This window comes from Meriones unguiculatus, chromosome 5, assembly GCF_030254825.1.
Source record: "Meriones unguiculatus strain TT.TT164.6M chromosome 5, Bangor_MerUng_6.1, whole genome shotgun sequence".
In the NCBI taxonomy this organism is placed as follows: Eukaryota; Metazoa; Chordata; class Mammalia; order Rodentia; family Muridae; genus Meriones; species Meriones unguiculatus.
Genome location: NC_083353.1, coordinates 110437704 through 110463990, shown reverse-complemented (window position 1 = coordinate 110463990; position 26287 = coordinate 110437704). Strand labels below are relative to the sequence as shown.

The window sequence follows — 26287 nt, the reverse complement described above, 5'->3', positions numbered from 1 at the left end:
AAGCCACCTCCCGAGGCGAGGGTCTTTCACGATGACCGCCTGGACGGGCCAGATGACTCAGAGCGCGGCCTTCGGCAGCCCCCATTCCGCAAAAGCCAGGGGTGAGGGGGCAAGCCAGCCTCTCTCGGACAAAGGGCGCCGAGGCAGCCGTGGCTCTAGTGACAAGCCCAGCGCTATTTCCTAAGGTGGCGGCGGTCCCAGGGTTCGGGTAACGGGCCTGCCAAGGAGGGGGCGGGGCGACTCCAGGTTTGCGAAAGGCCACTGCACTCCTGGGGCTTCCAAGCCGTCCACGTCCTACGGCAAGCGGGAGGAGACAAACGCCGCCCCTCCTCGCCCGCACCTTCCCCGCTCGCTCCCGCAGCCCCGGCTCCCGGTGGACGCTCGGCCGTGGGTGTGTGTGTGTGTGTGTGTGTGAGGGGCGGCGCTGCGTGCGGCGCCACCCTGCCGCGGCGCCCCGTTACCTTCGCGGCCTCGAGGCGCCGCGCTCCGCGCTCCCGCCGCGCCGGGTCCCTCCCCGCCCCCCCGGCGGAGCCGCGTCGCGGGGCGCGTCCCAGCGGAACCAGGGAAAGCCCGGCGGCCCGCGAGAGCGGGGGGCGGGGCGAGGGCTCCGCGCGGGCGCCCGGGGGCGGGGCTAGGTGTGCGCGGGGGGCGGGGCGTGGTGACGTCGGGGGCGCCGGTCGCGCTGTGGCTGTGGCGGCGGCGGCGGCGGCGGCGGCTGTGGCAGGGCTGGCGGCAGGGTGTCCGGGAGGCAGTAGCGGCAGCGGCAGCGGCGGCGCTGAGGGGAGTGAGGCGGCCGCGTCGGCAGCCGCTCGAGCGTCAGGCGGAGCCTCGGGCTGCCCGGCGGTCGCAGGCGCCGAGGCGTTTGCCGTTTCCTACCGGGCTCGGCGCTCCCGGCCCTGGCTGGGCAGGGCAGAGCGCCCCTGGGGAGGGCGGAGCAGTAGGTGAGGCTTCGGGACCCTTCCCCCTCCTCTGCGGGCCGGGGGTGGAAGGGAGGATGGGGAGGTCGGGAGGGCGGACCCCGCCCCGGCGCACGCGAGCCCACCGGCGGCCGCGCCCTGCGGAGCTCCGGGATTGGGCGGGAGCGAAGGCGCTGGCGGCCGGGATCTCTGCTGGAGGTGGGAGGTGGGGGCTTCTGGCGCTCCGAGATCCGGGGGTGGGAGGCGTGAGGTGGGGAGACGGGGGAGCCCTGGAGTTGGGGTGCGGCCAAGGTGGATCCGATGCAGAATGTTTGAAGATGATCTTATTATTTTGGGACCTGCCGAGCTAGGAGAGGAAAGGTTGTATTTCAGAGGGAAAATGAAGCGTGGATGTTGCCTTCGAGGTAGCTGGAGGGGCTGCTGCAGCAGATCTCACGTTGCCACTTTGGGGGTTTTGCTGCTTCTTGGCCGAATGAGTGGAAATTGCGGAGGAAAGGGAATCGCTTTGCTTTGACTTGGGGTGGGTGAATTGTGAGCGTGAGTGAATCAGGCTTTACACCCAATTAGGAAGATGTTGGGTGTCTGGTCAACTTCATTCTGTAGCATCGAGGAGGGAGTATGTGTCATTACTCTTCGCCCCTTAAAATTGCTGTCTGTCAGTTTTTTCCTGCCTCCCCCCCACCCCCGTGCTTGGTCTCTTTGTACCGCTTTTGATTTTTAGGTTGACTGCTTAAGAAAAGGCCCGGGACTCGGGTAGTTTCTTTGCCAGGCAGTTTCAGAGTATAGTTGCAGGTGGTTGTGCTTGATTGCTTTGGGTGGATAAAACGAACTGTGAACAGTTCTGTTGGGCGGTGATTGTATGAAAATGCTTAAGTGTTTTAAAGTGCAACTGTGTCTTACACCTTGGTTTTCAATAGATTTTGATACATTTTGTGTTTATTGTATTCATTGTATCCATTCTAGGTGGGTTTTTTTTTTTTTTTAATTTAAAAAGATGCATTTTGGGTGCACACATGTATGGCCCTGAGTGCTCCCTCTTTGAGGTCAGAGGACAGCTTTTGGGACTTGGTTCTCCCACTGTTGATTGCTGGGTTCAAACTTCGATTGTTAGACTTGTGTCATGAAAGCACGTTTACCCGCGTATCTGGCTCTCCCTCTTTTTAAAAAAATTATTTAATTTATTCCAATTTATTCACCTTGTATCCAGCTGTAGCCTCCTCCCTCCTCCCCTCCCAATCCTGCCCTCCCTCTGTCTTCTCCTCCCATGCCCCTTCCCCAGTCCACTGATAGGGGAGGTCCTCCTTCCCTTCCATCTGATCCTAGCCTATCAGGTCTCATCAGGACTGTCTGCATTGTCTTCCTCTGTGGCCTGATAAGGCTGCCTCCCCCATCAGGGGGAGGTGATCAGAGAGCCAGCCACTGAGTTCATGTCAGAGACATGTTCCCCTTACTAGGGTACCCACTTGGATACAGAGCTGCCATGGGGTACATCTGAGCAGGGGTTCTAGGTTATCTCCATGAATGGTCCTTGGTTGAAGTATCAGTCTCAGAAAAGACCCCTGTGCCTAGATATTTTGGTTCTGTTGCTCTCCTTTAGGAGCTCCTGTCCCCTCCAGGTCTTTCTCTCTCCCCTTTCTTTCATAAGATTCCCTGTACTCTGCCCAAAGTTTGGCTATGAGCCTCAGCATCTGCTTTAATACCCTGCAGGGTAGAGTCTTTCAGAGGCCCTCTGTGGTAGGCTCCTGTCCTGTTCCCTGTTTTCTTCTTCCCAGGTCTATCCCCTTTGCGTTTTTGAATGGGGATTAAGGCAAGGGCTCACTCTATTCTAGGCTGGCCTCCAATTTATTGTGATTCTTTTTTCCTAGCCTTCCAAGATTAGACATGACCTACCAATCCTGGCTTTTTTGAAGACCGTTTTTATTTTCAGGTGTACTTGTTGCATTTTTTTGGAGGGGGTGTTTAAGACCCAATTTCTCCCTCTAACAGCCCTGGCTGTCCTGGAACTCTCTTTATAAACCAGGCTGGCCTGGAACTCACAGAGATCCTTCTGCTCCTGCTGGGATTAAAGGTGTGCAACATGACATCTGGCTTTATTTCAGTCTTTATTTAAGCATTTAAAAAATGAAAGAGAATTTTTTTTTAACGTGGGTACCTCTGTTTTCAAGGAATATTATCAGAATCAGGTGATTTGGTCCCTTGTGGGAGCATGTATCTCACTTTGGAGATGTTACTGAGAGTGAACGTTGTTCATCATTTCTTCATGTCTGCATTTCACACTTTAGCACAGTGTGACAGGATGAATCACTTTTGGATTCTTGTTTACTATTAGTCACATGCCTTATCACTTATGACTTAAGCTATTTCTTGTTGAGAAAACAGGTCCTTTGATGGATATATATTTTAATATAGTGAGAGGCATGACTCTCAATCTCTCACTTATGGAAGAAGAGAAACTGCCATGAAATTGAATCTAAACAGTAACTTTTCTAACGCTTACCTCATTTATTTGGGGAAGTGGCCAGGGGAGTACTTATCTGTAATTCAAGAGAGAAAAAATAGGATAAGTTCGGTCGTTGGAGATCACAGCCTGATCTCCATGCTTCCATGAGCATACTCTGATCTATTAGAAAAAACTGCTTGCAGAGACTGATGGGATACAGAATTGATCAAGTGTGCAGCTCAGTGTATACTCATGAAAAAAGATTAAGGGATCTCTACACAGATGTAGAATAATTGGTTGCTACGGTGAGCAGTTGCAGTTTTAAGTTAGCGGGGAGCAGAACCTGCACATTTGCCCTAACCCCCCTTGGTCTTTTTGAGACAGGGTCTTACCATGTAGACCGGGCTTTAACAGAGAGCTCTGACTGCCTATGGCTCCCAGTTCACTACTGTGTCAGGCTAGCTTTCAGTTTTGAAGATTCGACTAGGTGCTGGCTGGGGGGAGGGATCTGTGTTCAGTCGGTAGTACCCTTGCCTAATGTGCAGGAAAGCCCTAGGTTTGATCCCCAGCACCAAAGAGAACAAAACCCAAAAGATGTTGGGTGAAATTTGTGTACATATACTAACATTTACATGGTTAATAGTGAATTGTGATTTTAAAAAAGATTTATTTATTTTTAGTATGTATACAGTGCTCTGCCTGAATGTATGCGTGCATGCCAGAAGAGGGCACCAGATCTCACTATAGATGGTTGTGAGTCACTATAGATGGTTGTGAGCCACCATGTGGTTCCTGGGAATTGAACTCAGGACCTCTGGAAGAGCAGCCAGTGCTCTTAACCTCTGATCCACCTCTCCAGCTCTGAATTGTGATTCTTGTAGAAATAAAATGGTGTAATTTGGTGGGTGTCAGAGGTAGAATTCAGAACCAGTTTAGAATTTCTTGTGACTGAAAAAATTCTGCATTTTATTTTATTAAGCCAGATCTATTACTTGGGTGCTGGAGAGATGGCTCAGTAGTTAAGAGGGCTTACTGCTCTTCTAGGGGACCTGAAATTGGTTCCTGGCGCCCAGTCAGGCTGCTCACAGTTGCCTGTAACTCTAGCTTTAGGGGATCTGGCTTCCTCTGGGCCTCCTGGGCACCTGAACTCACATTCACATCATTCACACTCCCCATAGGCATAACTAAAAATAAATATTTCTTACTAGCCGAATGCAGTGCCTCACATGTGTAATCCTAGCACTTAGGAGGCTGAGACTGGAGGACTGCCTTGAGTTTGAAGCCAGCCTGGTCTACATGGTGAGTTCCAGGCTTTACTGAGCTCCAAGTGTAGAAGTGTCCTTGTTTCTTTTTTAAAGTTGTTTGCCTCTCATTCCCTATGCTATCCTTGTTGTGTCCACTTAAGTTTTTCTTCATTGCCAAAGTCACAGAGAATTATGTCAGTCTTGGAATTCAGCAACAAACTGGAAATTCTAAGTGAGGGTTCTCGTAGAAGCAGCTGCCGCTTGACGCCGTTTAAGCTTTGCAGGGAGGAGTATGCGAGTTGTTAAATGTACTTTATATACAAGCTATCAGGACCGGCGATGGAGAAAGAGCAGTATGTGTAATCAAATAAGTCATACATCAGCTCTTTTGGGCTATGATTATGGAATATAATTGGACTGCGTGACGCTTGAGGTTTTCCATGTTTTGGAGTGTCAATTCTGGAATTAGACTGTTCAGTCCTGGCCTTGCCATTGTATAGTGTAGTGTAAGTTGCTGCTTAACCTACATGTTTTCTCTCTTTCTTCTCTCTCTCTTTTTGAGACAGGGTTTCTCTGTAGAGCGTTGACTGTCCTGGAACTGACTTTGTAGCTCAGGTCCCCCTGCCTTTGCCTTCTGAGTGCTGGGATTAAAGTGTGTACCATGCCCAGCCTTAACCTTAATTTCTTTAAAAAAAAAAAAAAGATGCATTTTATTTATTTATATATGTGAGTTTGTGTATACCACATATGTGCAGAGGGCTAGAGGGCATTGGATCTTCTGGAACAAAAGTTGTAGACTATTGTGAGCTGCCTGATGTAGGTGCTGGGAACAGAATCCAAATCCTTTACAAGAGAATAAGTGCTCCTAACTGTTGAGCCGTTTCTCCAGTTTAATTTCTCAACTTAATTTCTGCCTACATTCTTCTGAAAAATTAGAATAATAGCAATAGTATTTAGTCTTTAGGATGGCTAAATGAGTTAACTAATGTAAGTAAAACAGTTTTGACACATGATTAGCTTGCTTGCTAACATCTTTTGAACTTCATTCCTTGAGAAAGATTTACTCACTCAGTTAAAATACACATATTGAAGGCTGGATATTTGAGTAGGTGAAGGCGGTTGCTACCCAGCTGAGCACCTGAGTTCAGCTCCCAGGACCTACATGGTGAAGGGAAAGAAACGATTTCCCCAAGTTGTCATCTGGCCTCCACGTGATCACCATGGGACGTGCAGCTGAGCACACACAAACACTAAATAAATAATTATTTAAGAACACACATTGAGCATATATCATGTGCCAGGTGTCCTAGGTGACAGGACTCCAGTAGGGGACAAGGCAGACAGAAATCTGAGCTCTCACGTCGCATTTATTCTAGCTGAGGAGACATGATAGAATAAGTAAATGAATTCCAATGTTAATAATGGAGGTTAATAAACAGTGCCTTAGTTTCTTTTCCTGCTGCTGGGTTAAACGTCCTGACAAAGGCAGCTTTGGGGAGCAAGTAGGTGACCTGTAGTTGCCCAGGGTACAGTTGACCAGGGTGGGGAAGGCAGGGCAGCAGGAAGGGACGGCATGGTGACAGGGGCAAGCTGCTTGTAGAGCGCTGGGAACGACGCGTGTTTAGTAGGGTAAGGGAGCCGGTGTGCTCTGGCTTGTGTTGGAGAAGGCTGCTGCTGGCGCCGTGTGAGGCTTCAGGGCGGCGTGGGAGCTAGGAATAAGCACGGTAGGCTGGAGATTGTGCTGTGTTCAGATGTGAATGGCTCTGACCAAGCGCCAGGGAAGTGAGATGTGAGCATGGACCGAGGGTGGATAAGTTGTAGTGATTGAATATGGGATGGGAGCAAAACAGAAGCTTAAAGAATAAGGGTCTTGCTTGATCAACTAGAGAACGAAGTTGCCCTAATTGAGATGGAGATAGCAGTGGAAGCATGTTTGGGGAAATTCTGGAAGTTCAGGGCAGATATCCAGGAACAGTAAGCTATTTCATCTGGTATTTAAAGTTGGAGAGTGTTGAGAGCATCAGGGAGTGAATTTAGGTAGAGAAGAGATCCACACCTCTGAGCTGTGGGGACTGACTCACTTATGTATTCACCCTGCCACAAAGTTAGTATGGTTCTGGGTGTTTTTTAGGCCCTGGGGATGCGATAGACTGCTGACAAACGCCTCTACATTTGTGGTCCTTACCTTACCCCAAACGGTGAGACACCCTGGAGGAATGAAGAGGAAGAACCGGCAGAGTAAGGTGCTGAGTGGGCAGGAAAGCCAGGGGAGTGTGACGTTCTAGAGAAGGAAAAGAAACCATCGACTCTGTCCTTGTCGGACGTGTCAGAGTGTCGGGTCAGAGACTCCTTGACTGGAATGTCTAGCAATGCAGATGACTCAGTACCTTGGTGTGAGGTAGATGAGACAGTTACAAGTGCCATTTAGTTCTTTTGCTTGCCTGGATTGATCGGAGAGTTAAAGATGAACAAAGAAGATGTCTGGGATTTTACTGTTTTTATCTACACATATTATTTTCTGAAATAGTACATGTATCATTTAAAGAACTTGGAAAGGTTTCTTTTGTCCCATCTTAATGTTTCCTGAGGGCAATCACTATTTCTCATTTTTTTGTTTGCTCAAAATAAAAAAAAAAAAGACGTTATTTAATTGTATGTATATAGGTGTTTTGCCTACTTTTATGTCTGTGTACTGTATGTATGTGCCTTTGTGCCTGAGGTTTCCAGAAGGGGGTGCTGGATTTCTTGGAACTGGAGTTACAGGTGGTTGTGAGCTGCCAATTGGGTGCTGGGAATTGAACCAGGTTCTCTGCAAGAGCAGCAGTGCTCTTAACCACTGGATAATCCCTTTGTTTTTTTTTTTTTTTTTTTTTTTTTTTTTTTTGAGTCAAGGTCTCACTCCCTTTTCTGGACTAAATAACGATCCTTCTATGCCCACCTCCAGAATGTTGGGATTTCAGGCATCTATTACCATACCTAGTTTTTGTTTTCCTACCAGTAAATATTCTGTGCAATTAAACGGTATTTAGTCGTTCTAAAACTGCATCAAGAACTATTTTGTTCTCTGGCCTAATGATGAATTCTGGCTTTATTTTAGAAGAGAGTATCTAGTAGATAGTTTTTGAACCCTTATCAAGAGAAGTAGGGATCACTAGGGCTCCACAGGGATTCAGTGAATCACACTAGATGATATCAGTTTTATAGAATGATATGGTTACATTGAATAAAAGTCATGTGGTTGTTATGTACTGGACTTCAGCTACATCTTTTCATGCTGTGTTTGTGGAAAATATGAAAAAAAATCCTATGTTTCATAAGCACAGTGACTATCTGTCCTGTGTTCTCTACTGAGCAAATAATAGGTAGTTACTGTATTTGATGAATGAATGGATAATAGTACAAGTAAATGAATTCACAAGTGATTGAATGGCTGGAGCCAGAAAATAGAGTTGTTTACTGAGGGTGGATGGAGAGTTTGAAGAACTGATGTTAAAGGCCTCATTCATGTGTGTATTGCAGTGAACGGGATGGGAGTGGGGGTGGTGGCGCAGAGCATAGCGACCACTGTGCATCAGTGCCTATACATCCTGAGATGATTGTTAGCAGTCGGTGAGGAGGGAGAAGCAGAAGACTCTGGTGGCTGAACAGCATGAGCCTCAGAGTAATGGTTTTTCATGAGGGTGTAGGAATCATGGCCTGGCAAAGGCCATTTCTCAGTATTGGCTGTTTCCTGAGGGACTGAAAGAAAGCTATGTGACAAGAGGTGTCTTGCTGGAAAGACAGTTTTCAGTTAAGGCACAGAGCTAGTGAGAACATTGTGAAGAATCTAGAACTTCAGCAGACTACTCAAGAAAGTATATGTTCTCCATTGGCTTCTTACCATTTCTTAACCTAAAAAGTCTCTTCTTGACAAACTCTACAACTCCCTAGTTAATTGTTCTAAGATGCTCTCAGCTTTGCAGCCAAACTTTGTTGTTTGGTTTAATTTAGTTTAATTTTTTTTTTTTTTTTTTTGAGTCAGGGTTTTATGTAGCCCAGTCTGTCTGGCCTCCAGCTCACTATGACCTTAGTTCTTGGATCCTCTCTTTTACCTACCCTTTCCAAAGGCAGGAATTCCAGGCTAGAACCACCATTCCCAGCTTTAGAGCCAAGCTTCTTGGGAAGAGTTGTCTACATTTATTGTATTCTTCCATTTTTCACCTGTGATCTTTCTTCTGTGTCATCTTTATGATTTCGCTGAAACTTAAAATAGCACATGATCATAGTTGTTTGTCTGGCCTTGTATTTAACCCTTTAGCAGCTGTACCCGTGGTCTCTTGCTACATAATAAATGACCCACAAATATAAAAGAAAAATTTCTTTGATAGTTTCTGTGTCAGAAGTCTGGTTATGTTTGGTGCCTCTGATTTAGGGTCATCAAAGATATTCAGAGTATTTTTTCCAGGTGCTTATTATCATGGAGGTGAAGGCTCTATCAAATCTTTTGTTCATATTTTCTTGGCTTGTTTGTCTTACTAGGAAGAGTTCTTTATCTTCCATTTAGTTGGAGAGATAGCTCCCTAATTTAGAGTGCTTGCTGTTGTGTAAGAGGACAGAGTTCAGACCCTACCGCCCATCAGGCTGCTCACAAACCTGGAACGTCAGCTCCAAAGGATCCTTCTTGTCTCTGTGGGTACACACATAAATAAAATAAAATCTTTAAAAATAGGAATAATGTTCTGAATAAAAGACCCAGGTCCTCCGTCAACTACATGAATTACAAGTACTTTTTCCCCACCCGTCACTTTTTATTTTATTTCCTTAGTGACTGCTTTTAAAGAGTAAAACTTTTAACTTGTTGGTTTTTAATTTTGGGAAACAAGGTCTCCCTAGTAGTTCTGTATGTCCTGGAACACACTATGTAGATCAGGTTGGCTTCAAACTTTAACTGATTTGCCCGTGTCTGACCCCCCCCCATCCCTGTCCCTGTCTCCAGGTGCCGATGAACCAAAAAGGGGAACAAACTACTGATAAATTTAATATATAAATAGCCTCAAAGTGTTATGCCATATGAAGACATAACTGACTTATAATTTTATTTATGAGAAGTTTACAGGAAAGTCAGTCAAATCAGTTGTGACTGGGTCAAGGGAGAGACTGAGGATTAACTGAAAGTGATTGTAAGAGCCCAGGCTGGCCTCAAACTCTGTATCCTTTTGCCTTAGTCCCCCGAGTGCTTGGTTTACAGGTGGGTGCCACCATGCGTGGCGTAAGAAACTTTTTTTGTGTTAGTTGAAGTGTTTTAGACATCATGATGGTTGTATAACTCTACAAACTTACTAACACATCAACATATACTACAAAATGGTGTCTGAATGATGACTTAATAAAACTATTTAATTCTTTTTTTTAAAGATTTATTTATTTAGTATGTGTACAATGTTCTGTTTGTACGTACACCTGCAGGCCAGAAGATGGCACCAGATCTCGTTATAGATGGTTGTAAGCCACCATGTGGTTGCTGGGAATTGAACTCAGGATCTCTGGAAGAGCAGCCAGTGCTGTTAACCTCTGAGCCATCTCTCCAGCCCAATAAAACTATTTAAAATGTTGTTTGGCTGTGCGCCTGCTGGATCTTCCTTCCTTCCTTCTTTCCTTCCTTGCTTCCTTCCCTCCCTCCTTCCTTCCTTCTTCCATCTCTCCTTCTCTCCCTCCCTCTCTCCCTCCCTTCCTTCCTTCATTCCTTTCTTCCTTCCATCTTTTCTTTTCTTTCAGATTTTTTTTATTATGTATACAGTGTTCTGCCTACATGTATGCCTACATGCCAGAAGAGGGAACCAAATCTCATTCTAGATGGTTGTGAGCCACCATGTGGTCGCTGGAAATTGAACTCAGGACCTCTGGAAAAGCAGCCATTTCTCTTACCTTATGAGCCATCTTTCTAGCCCCATTTTCATTTCAAAGTTGGAATAATTTTGTCAGATTAAGAATTGTATTGAGGGGCTGGCTGTGGTGGCCCATAACTTTAGTCCTAATACTTAGGAGGCAGAGACAAGTCTCTGAGTTAAGACCAACCTGGTCTTCAGATTGAGTTCCAGGACAGCAAGGGCCAAACAGAGAAACCCTGTGTCAAAAAACAAATAAACTAACAAATAAAACATCTGTATTGAGGTGGTGGTTCATACCTTTAATCCCAGAGGCAGAGGCAGGCGGATTTCTGTGAGTTCAAAACTAGCCTAGTCTACACAGTGATTTCCAGGAAAGCCAAGGCTGTATAGAAGAGACACTGTCTCAGACAGAACGAAACAAAAAAGAACTGTACCGAGGGCTTGTGGGATAGAGGGCTCAGTGTTTCAGTGCTTGCCTACCATGCTTGATACTCTAGGGTTCAAGCAGCATAGTAAAGTAAACACACAGGCGCCGTGGATATAGCTCAGTGGTAGAGCGCTCGCCTAGCATGCTTGAAATTCTGTGGTAGATGCTCAGCTCCTTATTAATTGGCCATGATGGTATAAGGCTGCAGTTTCAGAACTCAGGGAAGAGGCTGGAAGATCAGAGGTCCAGGTTTATACTCAGCTGTATAATGAGTTCAAGGCTAGCCTGGGCTACATGAACCCATGTCTCAGGAAAAAAAAAGGGTGGTGGTGGTGTACATGCTCACACACTAATCCCCTCAAAAGGTAGAAGGAAATTGAGTCGTAAATTAGAATTTGCTTGGACAAACCACCTGGAACAGGTTGCTTAAAATCACTTCTTTATAGTGTGGAGTGTTGAGTTGTTAAATATTATTCCATTGTTGTTTTTCGCTTCTCAGATGGTCATTTTAAAATTACATTTATCTGTGTGTGAGAGAGCCAGAGAGACAGAAAGATGGACACGGAGAGCTTGCGGAGGTCGGAAGACAACTTGCGTGCTTGGTTGTCTTCCACTATGTGGGTCCCAGGGATTGAACTCAGGTTATTAGACTTGATGGCAAGCAGTGAGTCATTCCAAAGGTCCTTTACTTGTTTTTTACTTTTTGTTTGTTTTTTGCAGCATTGTCTTGTTAGGCTAAGGGAACTTACGCTGTCTCCCCTCAGCTGCCCAGGATGCTGGGATTACAAGTGTGAGCAGCTACATTAGGGCCAGTAGTGGTTTGTAGTTCTTTTCTTTTGCAGCATTCCTACACATATTTTGTTGTATTTATGCTATTATGAATAGACTTGTTTTGTATTACAATTTTTTTTTAAGAAATATAGTCTCACAACGTTTAGGCTGGCCTTAACTCTCAGATGTAACTTATCCTGCCACCTCAGCCTCCTGTGCCAGCCTCCAAAGTAGCTGGGACTGCAGGCCTATGCCGCTGTGCCTGGCTTTTATATAAATAATTTTATTTATTCATTTAATAAGTAATACACATATCCCCTCCCCCACACACATGTTGTCCCCACTATGTAGTCCTAACTAGCTTGGAACTCACAGAGATCTACCTCTGTCTCTTTGAGTGCTAAAATTAAAGGAGTGTGCCATCATGCCTGGCTTAATTATTTATTTCTTGGAGCGTGGGTCATGCTTTGTAGGCCAAGCTAATTTCATTTTGTGATCTTGATTTCATGGCAATCATCTTTCCTTAGCCTCTCTACTGCTGGGAGGACAAGTGTGAATCTGGTTGGAAAGAAAATTTGCTTTCTGTTTACTTTTGCTGTATGGAGACAAATTGGATTTTCAGTATGGGCTGTATTGCCAGCCTTAGCCTAATCACTTACCTGTGAATTCTCTTTGATGTCCACGTTGTTTAGTGTGTAAGTTGGTACTGTTTTGTCTTTGCGATTCAGGTACCCTTTCTACCTTTCTCTGGCTAGGATCTGTAGCATTTGATTGCACAGAATGGTGGTGAGAGATGTCCCTGCCATTCTCCCGTCTTAGAACTGTTCGTCTTTATTTCTGTAAAGGTATGATAATGTCAGGCACAATACACACAGAAGCCTACACCTGATAAGATGAGCCCTTTTAGATTTAGCAGGTTAGCGTGGCAGCGGCAGAAAGAACAAGCCAGCATGCTGGTGCTCCGGTCTCCGTGCCCGTTGTGAAGGGTAACTAAGGGGAGCTGAAGTATCTAATTGTCATCTTGGGGACATGCTGTTGGTAAGAATCTAGTTCTAGGTTGCTGCTTAAGGGGTCCTCCTCCCCCAAGATCTCTTGGGATAATCTGGCTTTTAATTCCTGATCCTGCTGTCTCCACCTCCTTAGTCCTGGGATTAGAGCATGTACCGTCATGTCCTACTCTGCTTGGTAGTTTTTTATGCCTCATTAGGCTACAGGAGGCTTCCAGAGGGCCAGAGGAAAGCTGTAGGAGATAACTGCCTGTGTCTGGGTTTTCTTGTTTTTCTTTCTAACAAAATCTTTGTCCTCAAGTTGGAGATGCCCGTGACTCATCCTGTGTGCAGGGATCACAGGCATGTGTCCATTCCCTGCTCAGGTAGCAGCTCTTTATTGGCCTCCTATCATCTGCACGGGGATTCTATACAAGCTATAGCTTCCAAAGCACCTTGGGAGCTATTTCTCTACAGATACTTGTTTTGGCTGCTTTAGCATGTACCTTTTATTAGATTATCCTAAAATTTTCATCAGTAATAAATGCTGAAAGTGAATGCTTTTTCATATCTATTGAGAGCAAATGTACTTAGTTTTAAGTCTATTGAGATCAAATGTACTTAGTTTTGATGTGTGTGGTTAATTAGATGGAAGTTAAAATTAATTTCTGTTAAAGGATTTCTTTTTAAAAATTATACCTATATCTATATATATATACAGAGAGACAGGCTTTCTCTCTGTAGCCCTGGCAGTCCTGGACTTGCTTTGTAGACCAGTCTGGCCTTGAACTCACAGTGATCCTCCTGCCCACCCTCCCCCACCCCCGCCTCCAGGAGTGTTGGAATTAAAGGCATACACCAACATGCCCAGTTTTTAATTATATATTTTAATTTTATGTACATTGATGTTTTGACTGAATGTATGTCTGTTTGAGGGTGTTGGATCTCCTGGAACAGGAGTTACAGACAGTTGTGAGCTGCCATGTGGGTGCTGGGAATTGAATCCTGGGTCCTCTGGAAGAGTTGAGCCGTCTCTCAAGCCCTATTAAAGTATTTCTTACGTATTTTTGCTTTGACACCCCATCCCCCAGGTGTTTTCCTTAATGTTTTTCCACCTCTTAAAAAAAAGTTACATTTATATATTTATATATTTATTTATTATTTGTGTGTGTGTGTGTGTGTGTGTGTGTGTCACCGCGCTGGGTGAGGATTTGGCCTTTGATGATTGTGGTTTTGAGCTGCAGATGTGGGTTGCTGGGAGTTGTACTGTGGTCCTCTGAAGGAGCAGTGTGAGCTCATCACTGCCGAGCTCTCTCAGCCCCTGTGCAATTGTAAAGGATTGCTGCTTCGTTCGTTCATCGCGCATGTTGCTGTGTCCATATTTGTGCAGTCCTGGTTGGGCCACCGCGTTAGTTTCAGACGTTTTTTGTATTTTGTGAGATTTTGGACTTTGGATTTATGGATTAGAAGTTGTGAGCAGGTACTTTTGGTTTTAAGTTTCATTATTTTTAAATGAACCAGTAGGTTGTCCAAGTTGCTCTCATCTGACCTGGGTTCACTATACCATGCTCATGATTTATTTTATTTAGGGTAAGAGTTGGTATAAAATTCAGGACAACTGAAGTTACAGGTGAATAATTTACCTTCTAAAAGATTATAGTTTAAGTGAGGCCTAGCGTCCAGGGAAGCTCTTGAGCCTAGAGCTTGCCTCCCGTGAGCTGAGTGGCAGATTGCTGATATTAATAGAGGGACCTGATTAACAACATTGTTTACTTCTAAGTATCAGTTTGACAAGGCATTAGTCATGCTGCGAGCTCACAATTAACTTGATCAACCGATAAGAATTATTGAAACCTGTAATCTACCTGATTCCTAACTGAATTGCTAACCTTCTACAAAAGGGAGAAATGATAAGAGTGGCAAGTATTATGACTGCACCTTTAATTTCATATTTTGCCTCACCTGTCGGAGACACTCCCTCAGGTTACCATGCCGTTGTGATGGTGCTCCATGAGCCTTTGATCTGTAGTTCCTGGTCTCCAGGAGACACCGAGGAGCCAGGGGGAGGTTGTATAATCAGGCACATGGTTTGAATAAACCCAGTCTTACTAAATTACATGCGGAAGGTGGAACAGAGATTCATGCTTTCTTCAATGTGTAAATTTCTATTGTTGAAAGCCTACTGTTCATAGGAATACTAGCCATCAGCTTCTGGACCTTTGTCATTGATTACTGTAAAAATTGGTGCTGAATGGTCCTTAGTTAATGTTTTAGTTTATAGTGAAACTTCTTTAAATACATGAAAATAATGCATGCTCTTTTTTTTTTTTTTTTTTGTTAGAGAAGGTACTGTTGTATACCCTATACTGGCCTTAAACTCTCAGTTCTCCGGTCTCAGCCTCCCTGAGGCTGTTTTTCTACAATACATTTATTTATTTCTTTATTTTGCCTATACCCATTCTAGACAACTTGTGGGTGTCATTTTTCTCCTTCCCCCATATCCCTGGGATTGAACTGAGATTGTTGGGCTTGGTGGAAAACACTTTTTTTTTTTTTTTTTTTCTTACCGAGGTGTCTTTACTGGTCAGGTTCTTCGTTATACTTTTGATATTGCCCCACAACGTCATGTTCGAAGCTCACACTTGAGAACTACAGTCAGATTACAGAAGTTTCAGGAGGTGCTAGCAAAATGGCTTTGGGGGTATGAGTGCTTGCTGTGTAAATACAGAGGACTAGAGTTTAGAGTCTCAGTATCCAGGTAACTGCCCACCTGCCTGTAGTCTCAGAACTCGGAAGACTGAGGCAGATGATCCCTGGAACAGGCTGCTTAGCTAGGCCAGCAGGGTTGGAGTGCGAGCTTCCGCCTCAGTACGTAAGGCAGAGCACAATCAAGGAAGATGACTTACATCAACACATGGCCTCTGCAGGTATGTGCACTCACAACATGCATCCACACACTTGCAAATAATACATACATGAAAAAAAATCACAGAAATTCTCAATGTTTTAAGGAAGTTACAGTTTTGAATGAAGCTGTATTCTTAGCTGGCCTTGGCCACTTGTGACCTGAGGGTTGGAATCATTCCTGTGTGTATCTGAACATATACATGTGTACTAATGATTATATTTTATGCATTTTTCTATAACTTGCTTTTCTATTTTACTATAGTGTCTTGTAGATGTTGTTGCATGTCAGGTAAAGATAAGTATATTCAGAGTTTGGTGATAACATAATTTATTTAAACCAATCTGTTGGAAATTTACATTCTTGTTGGTACAAATGGTACAATGATGAACATCACTGCACAACTACCTTGGAACCTATGAAACATTCAGAATATTTTAAAAAGTGAAGCTTGCAGATGTTGGGCATGGTGGGTCCACTTGGAACGTGGAGGGGTATCAGGGCTTTAAGGCCGTCCTCAGTCACAGGGACAAGTTGGAAACCAGAGAGGGTACATGAGATCCTGTCTCAAAACAAGCAAAAAAGTAAACTCAGAGTTGGAAATGTAGCTCAGTGATAACCGTTGCTTATCACGTGCAAGCCCTGGGTTCACTCTCCATTTTATATATGTGTGTGTGTGTGTGTGTATAACATATAAAAAAATATATATTAGAAGTTGAAACTTCTAGTTCAAGTGATACCCCATTCAGATTGTGATTCTGCCAAATTTTACTCCAGTATTTTAAAATCTTTTTACAGAGCTTAAAACGAGTATTTCTTGACCCTAACAATTTTTGAGAATACACAGAATCTTTCAAAAATTTGAAATACAGTGTTTAAAATACTAACTCATTTTCAGATAATAAGTGATAATTAATGATGAGTATAATCTAACACAGCAAGTTAGTCTAGTGATTTTGAGATTTATGCCAGAATTTTATTGGCAGTGCTTTAAATAGCTAATGGTAGTATATCACATTTTTTTTTTTTGTATCTTCTTGTAAATGACTCTTAGCACATTTACGTGAGCCTATTCCATTATAATTAATTTAAGGTAGGTTACTATAATATGTTCCTCTTTAAAGCATTTTCTAGTTTCTTTTGTGCTAGGAGTATTTGGTGTTTCTTTGGGAGGGAGTGTCTTTCGTTGCAGAGAGCTATCATCTCCCGATTGGTCCAGAAAGAGGAACAGATTGCTACTTGTGGTTCCAAGGTAGCTTATGGCTTTTGCAGGAAGAGTGAGAAGCGGAATCATTGTGTGTAGATGTATTTGCAGATCTTTGGGTACGTTCCAGGAATCTGAGTAAGAGAGTAAGTGGAGCTGCAGCGTGGAGTCAGTGCTGACATCTTGTGTTTTTCATCGCGTACAAGCTTTGTGGTGGCAAGCGTGACTTCAGTTTTGTTTTCTTCTATTTTGAGACCTTGTTGAGATTAGGTAATAAATAGGAAAAGTGGTATTTGGAGTGTTACGGAACAACTTAGATAACAGAGAGTCGACACTCTCTGCTGTTCCTCAGCCTTTCACCCTAAAGGTCACGATTGGTTCCCTGTATCTGAAATGTCAGAACAGGCAGATATGAAGTAGCAAACAGTATCGGTTGTTTGGGCTGTAGGACTGAGAAGTGGTAGGTGGTTAGTCATGGTGTGTGGAGTTCCTTTTTGGTATTCTGTAGGATGAGAAAACTGTAGAGGATACTTGGGGCTGTGGCCCCAGCTGACCTTCTGAATCTGTGGGTTCTGCCTCTAGATCAAAGCAACCAACGTATTCAACAAAGTGTTCAGAAAAATGATCTGTATTGAACATGTACAAACTGTTCATGTTACCCGCTTTGTTTGTTTTTCAAGACAAGGTTTCTTTGTATAGCGCTGGCTGTCTGCGACTCTGTAGACCATGGCCTCAAACTCAGAGATCCACTTGCCCCTGCCTCTCGAGTGCTGGGTAAAGGCACGCACCACCCCCCAGTTTACCCACTTTATTTCCTCTCTCTCCCTCCCTTCCTCCGTTCCCCCCCCTTTCTTTTTCCGAGACAGGGCTTCTCTGTGTAGCCTTGGCTGTTCTGAGATCCACCTGCCTCTGCCTCCCAGAGAGCTGGGATCACAGGCACGTGCCAATTGCGCCTGGCACCCACTTTCTTTATTAAATAATAAGCATCACAGTTTTTTTTTTCTTTTTTTCTTTTTTTTTAATACAGCTTACATTGAGCTAGGTATTCTTAGTGGGTCCTGAAGAGACTTAGGGTATAATGCTGGATGTGCAGTCTATTTGTGAAGGCATTTTATAGAAGGAATTCTGGTTATGGATTTTCGGAGCCAGTCCATCCCTCCTTATCTTTGTGTCTTTTGTTGTTGTTGTTCAGTAACCCATTGGCTGTTTGTTTGTTTGTGCTGTTCATATTTTCTGGGTATTGAACCACCGATTGGAACACAGTCAACTAAAGGGGACTGTACTCCTGAAGAAAACTGGCTCCCTGTACCTCAGAAGCCAGAAACCATCAGATGTCCATAGCTCTTCAGCTAAGGGTGTGTGTGTGTGCACTTGTAAACTCCTTCCCACTTAGTGCCAGAACATTGACTGATTTGATCCTGTGCACATCTTGTGTAGGCGATCACAGCTGCTGTGAGTCCCTTAGTGTAGTGGTCCTGTCATCAGAAGACACTCCCTGCTCTGGCTTTTCCCTCCCTGCTCTGGCTTTTCCCTGACCTCTACTTCTTATAGCCTTTCGACTCCTCTTCAGTGATCCCTGAGGCTCGGGGAGGGTGTGGTAAAGGTGGCTGAGCACTCCGCAGTCTCATATACTCTGCATTTTGTCCAGTATGAGTTTAAGAGGGCGGCTCGGTAGGTATTGTGTCTGTTTAGCAAAATAATGGTAGGAGGTTCACCCCTGGGGCCTCTGAGCTCCCCCAGCCATGGGTTATTGGCCAGATCTGCAGTCCCAAGCATGTGTTTCCTTCTGTGGAACAGTCCTTAAGTCCAACCTCAAAGTGTTTGGTTACTTCCATAACATCCATGTCAGCCCCTTATTGCTGTTCACAGCTGAGGAATATTGTTGATGACTTTATCTTCCCTTCAGTAGGCCACATAGCACCTGTTAATGAGAAGTCAGCATAAGAGAAAGAAGCTTCCTGGTCTTTATCAACTTTATTTAGTCTGTGAGCAATGTGTATAATGTCTTCAAAAATCAGATCTTACCACTAAGTTCTGGTAGGCAGCCAAGAGCAGTGCCAGGAGCCTGTACTTTTTTCCAGTTCTGTCTTTTGAGACAGAGTTTTGCTACAACTCTGGTTTAGAACTTGTTTTGTAAAAAGCTCATGTTGGCCTTGAAAGGTAACTCTTGCTTCATCTTCCCCAGTGCTTGGAATTGCAAGCAAACACAACCATACCTGTCTGGTTTGTTTATTTTGTCTAATTTTATTTGTTGAGATGAGGTCTTACTGTGCAGCCCAGGCTGGCTTCAAACTCTGTTCCTTCTACTCTGTAGGTAGGATTAAAAGCATGTGATGTCACTGTGTCTGTCTTTATAGTAAAGTCTGTAGTTCTTCATGAGAATATGGTGATCTGATGTGACTTTATTGGGTATTGTGTAGTATCCTGTGATCATGCACATTATTTTATTGATGAAATTCAATGTTACACATAAAAGCACTAGGTAACCTTACATTATGACAGGTTTACCTGCTAAATTAGCTTTTAAAAAAGGGAGGAGGGGTCTGGAGAGATGACTCAGTGGCTAAGATCACATTTCTACTTTTTAAGATTTGTTTTTATTATTTTAATTATGTGCATGTATGTGTGGGCTATATGCACACGAATGCAAGCGCCACAGAGATGAGAGCTGTCTGACTACCCAGGAGCTGAGGTGCTGCCTGGTAATGGGTGCTAGGAGTCAAACCCAGGTCCCCGGGAAGAGCAACGTAAGAGTACAGACTCCTACAGAGGACCCAAGTTAACATCCTAACATCCGTATCAGGCAGTCTAGAAACACCGGTAACTCCAGCTCCAGGGCATCCGACCGCTTCCAGAGCATGTGGCGTCACTTGTACACACAGATACATAATTTAAAATCTTTAAAAGAATTAGAAGTTCTTAAAAATTTTATGTTGTAAATAAAGGATTATAGACCTGTAATTTATCTTGCGTTGGCGATGTCTTTATGTATTTAAAAATATTCCCAAGCAGTATTTGTTTTTACTATGTTTGATAGATGTTACTCTGTGTGACCGTGTGATTGTGTGTGTATGCAGAGGCCAGAGGCTTAGGTTCTTCTGGAGCTGGAGTCACAGGAAATTGTATGTCATCCTATATGGGTGCTGGGAACCAATTTCAGGTACCCAGTAAGAGCAGGAAATGGTCTTAACCACTAAACCACTAAACTGTTTTTCTAGTTCTATTAATTTTTTTTTTTTTTTATTAGGGTCTGTGTATGTGAGGTTGGCTTCAAACTCAACTCCTAACTACTGAAACATCTTAGGTTGTCAGTCTTACTGGCAAGTGTGTGTGTGTGTGTGTGTGTGTGTGTGTGTGTGTGTGTAGGGGGGGCTTGACTGTTGGTCAACCTCAAGTGTTGGTCCTGGCCTTTACCTTGCTTGCAATGGGGTCTCTTGTTCTTTAGCTGGCCCGTGAACTTCTGGGAATTTTCTCTTCTCTGCTTTCCATCTCCCCATAGGAACACTGGGATTTCAGATGCATGCATTCTGCTGTACCTGGTTTCTGGGGCTATGACCAAGGGTTCCCCTCCTTGCATGGCAAGCACTTTATCCATCGATCCGTTTCTCTAACCTTAAAAGCTACATTTTCTCATTGTTATTTTCAGTATGCATGAAAAAATTGATATTTAAATACTGATCTTATTGAACTAGTTATGTTAGCTTTTTTTAGTTCTGATAATGTGCTGAAGTATTAATATTTATATATTGATCTCATGTGTGACTAATGTATTGGGTTCTTTTATTAATTCTGATAATGTATCCAAGTATTGCTATTTCTCCATTGATCTTATGTGAGTAATATCCGAGGTCTGGTATTCAGCTAGTGTGTCACTTGGTAATTATCAGTTGATAGTCTCTTGTTTCCAGTTAGAAAAACATGTATGAGTCATCTGATTTTAAAGCCATGAAAGGAGACTCTTCCTCAAATAAAGGTAACAGAACACTTCTGAGAAGGGAAACATTATCATTGGGGGATTTAATGTGTGATCTTTTCATTACAGATATGGCATAAGATATTTCTTCAAGATTGGACAGCTGGTGACCTGCTATTTCTGATAGCCTTAAGCTGACTTTATAGCCATAGCGAAACCTCACGGAATTGCATTGTTGTTTTCTGCTTTACACCGTTTCTGACACCTAAGTTCACCCTGCAACCATGTATGGAAGTGCTCGATCAGTAGGGAAAGCGGAACCAAGCAGCCAGAGTCCCGGGAGATCACCTCGCCTTCCACGGTCCCCTCGCTTAGGTCATCGGCGAACAAATAGCACAGGAGGGAGTTCTGGAAACAGTGTTGGAGGTGGCGGCGGGAAAACCCTTTCGATGGAGAATATACAGTCCTTAAATGCTGCCTATGCCACATCTGGCCCTATGTACCTCAGCGACCACGAGAATGTGGGTTCAGAAACACCTAAGAGCACCATGACGCTTGGCCGCTCTGGGGGACGCCTGCCTTACGGGGTTAGGATGACTGCTATGGGCAGTAGTCCCAATATAGCAAGCAGTGGGGTTGCTAGTGATACCATAGCATTTGGAGAACATCACCTCCCTCCTGTTAGCATGGCCTCCACCGTACCCCACTCTCTCCGTCAGGCAAGAGATAACACCATCATGGATCTGCAAACACAGCTGAAAGAAGTGTTAAGAGAAAACGATCTTTTGAGGAAGGATGTGGAAGTCAAGGAGAGCAAATTAAGTTCGTCAATGAATAGCATCAAGACCTTCTGGAGCCCAGAGCTGAAGAAAGAGCGGGCCTTGAGAAAAGATGAAGCTTCCAAAATCACCATTTGGAAGGAGCAGTACCGGGTTGTGCAGGAAGAAAACCAGGTTAGTCTCATTGTGTATTTCTCTTTATGGGCTGAATCCGTGTACATGAATAAAATGAGGCATTTCGTGGCCATCCCGTCTTATATTATCCCCATCTCTGTCCCTTTATTCTTTATTCATCCTTTTCACTTTAGAACTCTGTTTCTACTTTCTTACCTTTTCTAGGTTTTGTCCTGTATATGGTACAATCGTAAGTTCAAGCAAAACACTCACATACATAAATTAACAAAACAAAACAAATCAACAAAAAACCCAAGTTAAACCAGGCAATGTTGACACACAGATTTAATTCTAGTATTTGGGAGGCAGAGGCAGGCAGATCTCTGAGTGTGAGGTCAGCCTGGTTTACATAGTGAGTTCTAGGACAGCCAGGGCTACACAGAGATACCCTGTCTCGAAAACAAACAAGCAAACAAAAATCTTTAAAAAAACATTTGAGGTCTGCCTTGGCTACATAGTGAATTCATGGCTAACCTGGGGTTATTTCTTAAGACCCTGTCTCAAAATTAAAAACAATGAGCACAGGACTGCAGATACAGTTTAATGGAAGAACATTTTTTCCAGCGTGTGGAAGTAAACTCTTGGACCTGTCTATACAGTTCTGAGCATTCCAGGGTTGCAGTTTCATGAGTCGTGACCTGTATTGGAGTAGGCTCTTTGCTGGTCAGTGGTGCCTCCCGCACTCAGGGAGACGGAGGCAGAACTCTGTGCTAGCCTGCTCTACAAAGTGAGTTTCAAGACAGGGCTGTTACACAGAGAAACTGTGTCTTGAAAAACAAAACAACAACAACAAAGTGGGGTGGGTTTTTTGGTGACACATTTGCATTTGGGTCATCTCTGCTCCTGTAAGTTCACTCCTCACCCATATTCTCGCAGCTTCACCAAAGTAAACAGAAGGTTCTTTTTTTTGTTTTGTTTTGTTTTTCAAACAAAGTCAATTCAGTACTTCTTCCCCATTTCACTGTGTAGTTTAGCTAGTCTGGAACTCTCCTGCCTCCACCCTAAGTGCTTAGATTTGTGTTAGCTTCCCTGACCACCACCAGCCTGATCTTCAAGAGCAGATTCATTGTCTCTCAGTCTGTCTCTCTGTACATAAACTTAAGGTAGACATGGTGCTACCAGATACTCTGTTGACAACTAATCAGCAATGTGAAAACATCATAGCCAGTAAAGTAGCTGTATCGTCAAGTGACCTGGAAATGTCTGTTTCACTGAGGAAAAAATTATTGGCATATTTTTTTTGATTTTGAAATAAATGAAGCATTTTCTTTTGTGTATGCTTTAGAAAGTATGGGGTCAGGAGAGAAATCCAGTTCCATATCCTTTCTTCAATTATCATGCTGCATTCAAAGGCAAAATATTTAATCTTTTGAGAAGACAATTATGGGTACTTAGCCATTTTCCTGGAAGAGAAACAGTCCACAGGTTTTTCATGCCAAGAACACCATTATGTGCTGAAGAGGGTGAATACTGCCTTATCTGGGTCCGCCCCGTGCCCTAATTAAACACCAGTGTTGGCAGATACATTCTTCCTGTACCCACTGTAATTAGCACAGACTTCTAAAATTGTGTAACTTCGGTCCGAAAAGCAAAGGGTGCAATTTTAAAGACAGTACAGTGAGATACAGAGACTGAGAATGCTAATTAATAGATTATAGTCATCTTGCAGTGGCCCCTAATTAAATGGTGTGTTCATTGTCCTCTCCTTAGCCCCCAGAAGTCAGACATCTTTCATTTGTGAAGAAGACTGGGTTATTAGAACTTACGGCAATTAAAGACTTTTTGCATTTCAGTTTGAGGTTGGGGATTTTGGTCCATTGAGCTGGGTCCAGGATACTGTCAGCATAAAAACAATTTGCTTAGGGTTGCTTGGTGTGCGTGGTTCATTATTATTGCTTGGTGTGCGTGGTTCATTATTATGACACTCTCACGGAAGCTTGTTTCTAAAGGAAAAACTCTCAGGTATTTTTATGTCTCAGATTCCTTTTGTTACTTTATTTTCAAATAGCTGGTGATTGGAGAGTTAGGAATGAGAGTGTGTATTTAGTCTCAAAAAAATTAAATATTTTGCCTTTGAATGTAGCATAATAATTGAAGAAAAGATATGGAACTGGATTTCTCTCTTGACCCACATCATTTTTAAATACACCCCCATACTTTTTAAATATACCCCCCCATCCTTTTCTAAAATATTGTAAGCTAAGGAAGACTTTAGTTATATGAGTGCTTTGTCTGCATGTAAGCCTGCACACCAGAAGTGGGCATCAGATCCCACTAGACATGGTTGTAAGCTACTACTGCATCATAGCTGAGAATTGAACTGAGGACCTCTAGAACAGGAGAGCAGCCAGTTCTCTTAACCACTGAGCTATCTCTCCAGTCCCTTGTACTTCTTTCTTGATTATGCCTTACAAGAGTTCTGTATGTTGAACTGAGTTTTATCCTATTTTAAAAACAATTATTTTATGGCTGAGGAGATGGCTCAGTTGGTACAATGTAAGTATGAGGATCTGAGTTTGACCCCCTTGTTGCTTGTGACAGCTGGGCATGGTGATGTACACTGTAGTTCCAGCCCAGGAGGAGACAGGAGCATCCCTGCAGCTTGCTGGCCAGCTACTCTGGTGGCCTCCTCATGCTCCAGGTTTACAGAGAGACGCAGTCTCAAAATATAAGATGGAGAGTGATTCTGGAAGACATCTGACATTAAGACTTAGAGATACATGGGACACACACTCACATCTTTCCTTTTTTAAATCTTTTTAGCTTTTTGAGACAGGGCTTCTCTGTGTAGCCCTGGTTGTTTGGGAACTCACTCTGCCTCCCGAGTGCTAGGACTAAAGGTGTGGGCCACCACCACCAGCTTGCGTGTGTATCTGCGTGTTCATATACCTGCACATCCGTGTGCATATGTGAACGTGTTACAGACGTATGCACACACGAACTAATTACTTTAATGTTCTTTCACTGAAATTTTGTTTGAACAGAATTATCTTGTTTAATATCGTAGGATAGCAAGTCAAATGCCTTTAATTTTTCTTTTTTCTTAAGTTTTATTTGTGTATATGTGGGTTCCGACATGCATTTGCTGTAGTGTTTGTGTGGAGGTCAGAGGACTTTCATAGTCGGGTCTGAGGATTACACTCAGGCTCTGGAGATGAATTGTTTTGCTTGCTGAATCATCTTGCTGGCTATAATGTTTTCTTTTTACTTAGAATATATATATGTGTGTGTGTGTGTGTGTATGTATATGTATATATATATGCACATGTGTGTGTGTATATAGATATATATAAGTATATCTATCTATCTATCTATATATATCTCTCTCTATATATATATATATACTTGGAACTTGATGCTTCTTCTGTTGAGGTGCTAAGGATTGAACCCAAGGCCTTATACATGAAATGCTCTGCCACTGAGCTACACCCCTAGCCTAAGATTTTAATTTTATTTAGTAGACCTTTGCATGCATAGAAATAGTATGGAACAGTTCTTCTTGTAGAGTTATATTTGCTCACCTGGAATGTATTGGGGATAATTAGGAAAAATAATTCAGTGAATCAAATAAAATTGCATAAATATCTGACAAGGGTTAGCTGTAAGGAAATTACTTCCCAAAGAGTTGAGTTGCTTAGTCTGCTCTTTATCTTGAATTCCATGTTGCAGTCTAATGTGAGGTTCTTTTTTCTTTTCCCACATCTTTTTAAAATTTTTATTAATTACAGTTTATTTACTTTGTATCCCCCTGTAGCTCCCTCCCCTCCTCCCCTCCCAATCTCACCCTTCCTCCCTCTTTCCTACAGTGTCCCTCCCCCAGTCCACTGATAAGGGAGGTCCTCCTCCCTTTCCCTCTGATCCTAGTCTATCAGATCTCTTCAGGACTGGCTGCTTTGTCTTCCTCTGTGGCCTGATAAGGCCGCTCCCCCCTCAGGGGGAGGTGTTCAAAGAGCCAACCACTAAGTTCATGTCAGAGACAGTCCCTGTTTCCCTTACTACAAAACCCACTTGGACACTGAACTGCCACAGGCTACATCTGTGCAGGGGTTCTAGGCCATCTCCACGAGTGGTCCTTGGCTGGAGTATCAGTCTCAGAAAAGACCCCTGTGCCCAGACTTTTTGGTTCTGTTGCTCTCCTTGTGGAGCTGCTGTCTCCTCTAGGTCTTACTATCTCCCACTTCTTTCATAAGATTCCCTGCATTCTGCCCAAAGTTTGCCTATGAGTCTCAGCATCTGCCTTGATACCCTGCAGAGAGCCCTTTAAAGGCCCTCTGTGGTAGGCTCCTGTCTTGTTCTCTGTTTTCTCCCTCCTCTGATGTCTGTCCTCTTTGCCTTTCTGACTGGGGATTGAGCATCTTAGCCAGGGTCCTTCTTCTTGATTAGCTTCCTTAGGTGTACAGATTTTAGTATGTTTATACTATATTATATATCTAATATCCACTTATGAGTGAGTATATACCGTGTATGTCTTTCTGCTTCTGGAATAGTGAGGTTCTTTTTAGAAATTAAAATTTAATTTTAGTTCTTGGGTTATCTCAGACAGGGCCTCACTACACTGGAATTTGATTTCCTCCTGGGCATTGAGCTCCAGGGCCTTGTTCGTGCTTCGTGAGGGCTGTACTGCTGGATTACAACTCATTAGTGGTTTCGTTACAGCAGA

The 26287-nt window shown here is 43.6% G+C and overlaps 1 protein-coding gene across 12 annotated transcripts in view; it reads left to right on the top strand.

Moving 5' to 3' along the window:
* The first annotated feature begins 725 nt into the window (after positions 1–725).
* Positions 726–26287, top strand: part of Erc1 (ELKS/RAB6-interacting/CAST family member 1) — a 270194-nt gene continuing 244632 nt past the window's right edge. For all 12 annotated transcript variants that reach the window (XM_060384052.1, XM_060384050.1, XM_060384047.1 and 9 more), the window contains exons 1-2: positions 726–941; positions 20804–21627. In XM_060384052.1, the coding sequence (XP_060240035.1) occupies positions 20959–21627 (669 nt within the window). In that variant the 5' untranslated portion in view covers positions 726–941; positions 20804–20958. The remainder of the gene's footprint in view (positions 942–20803; positions 21628–26287) is intronic.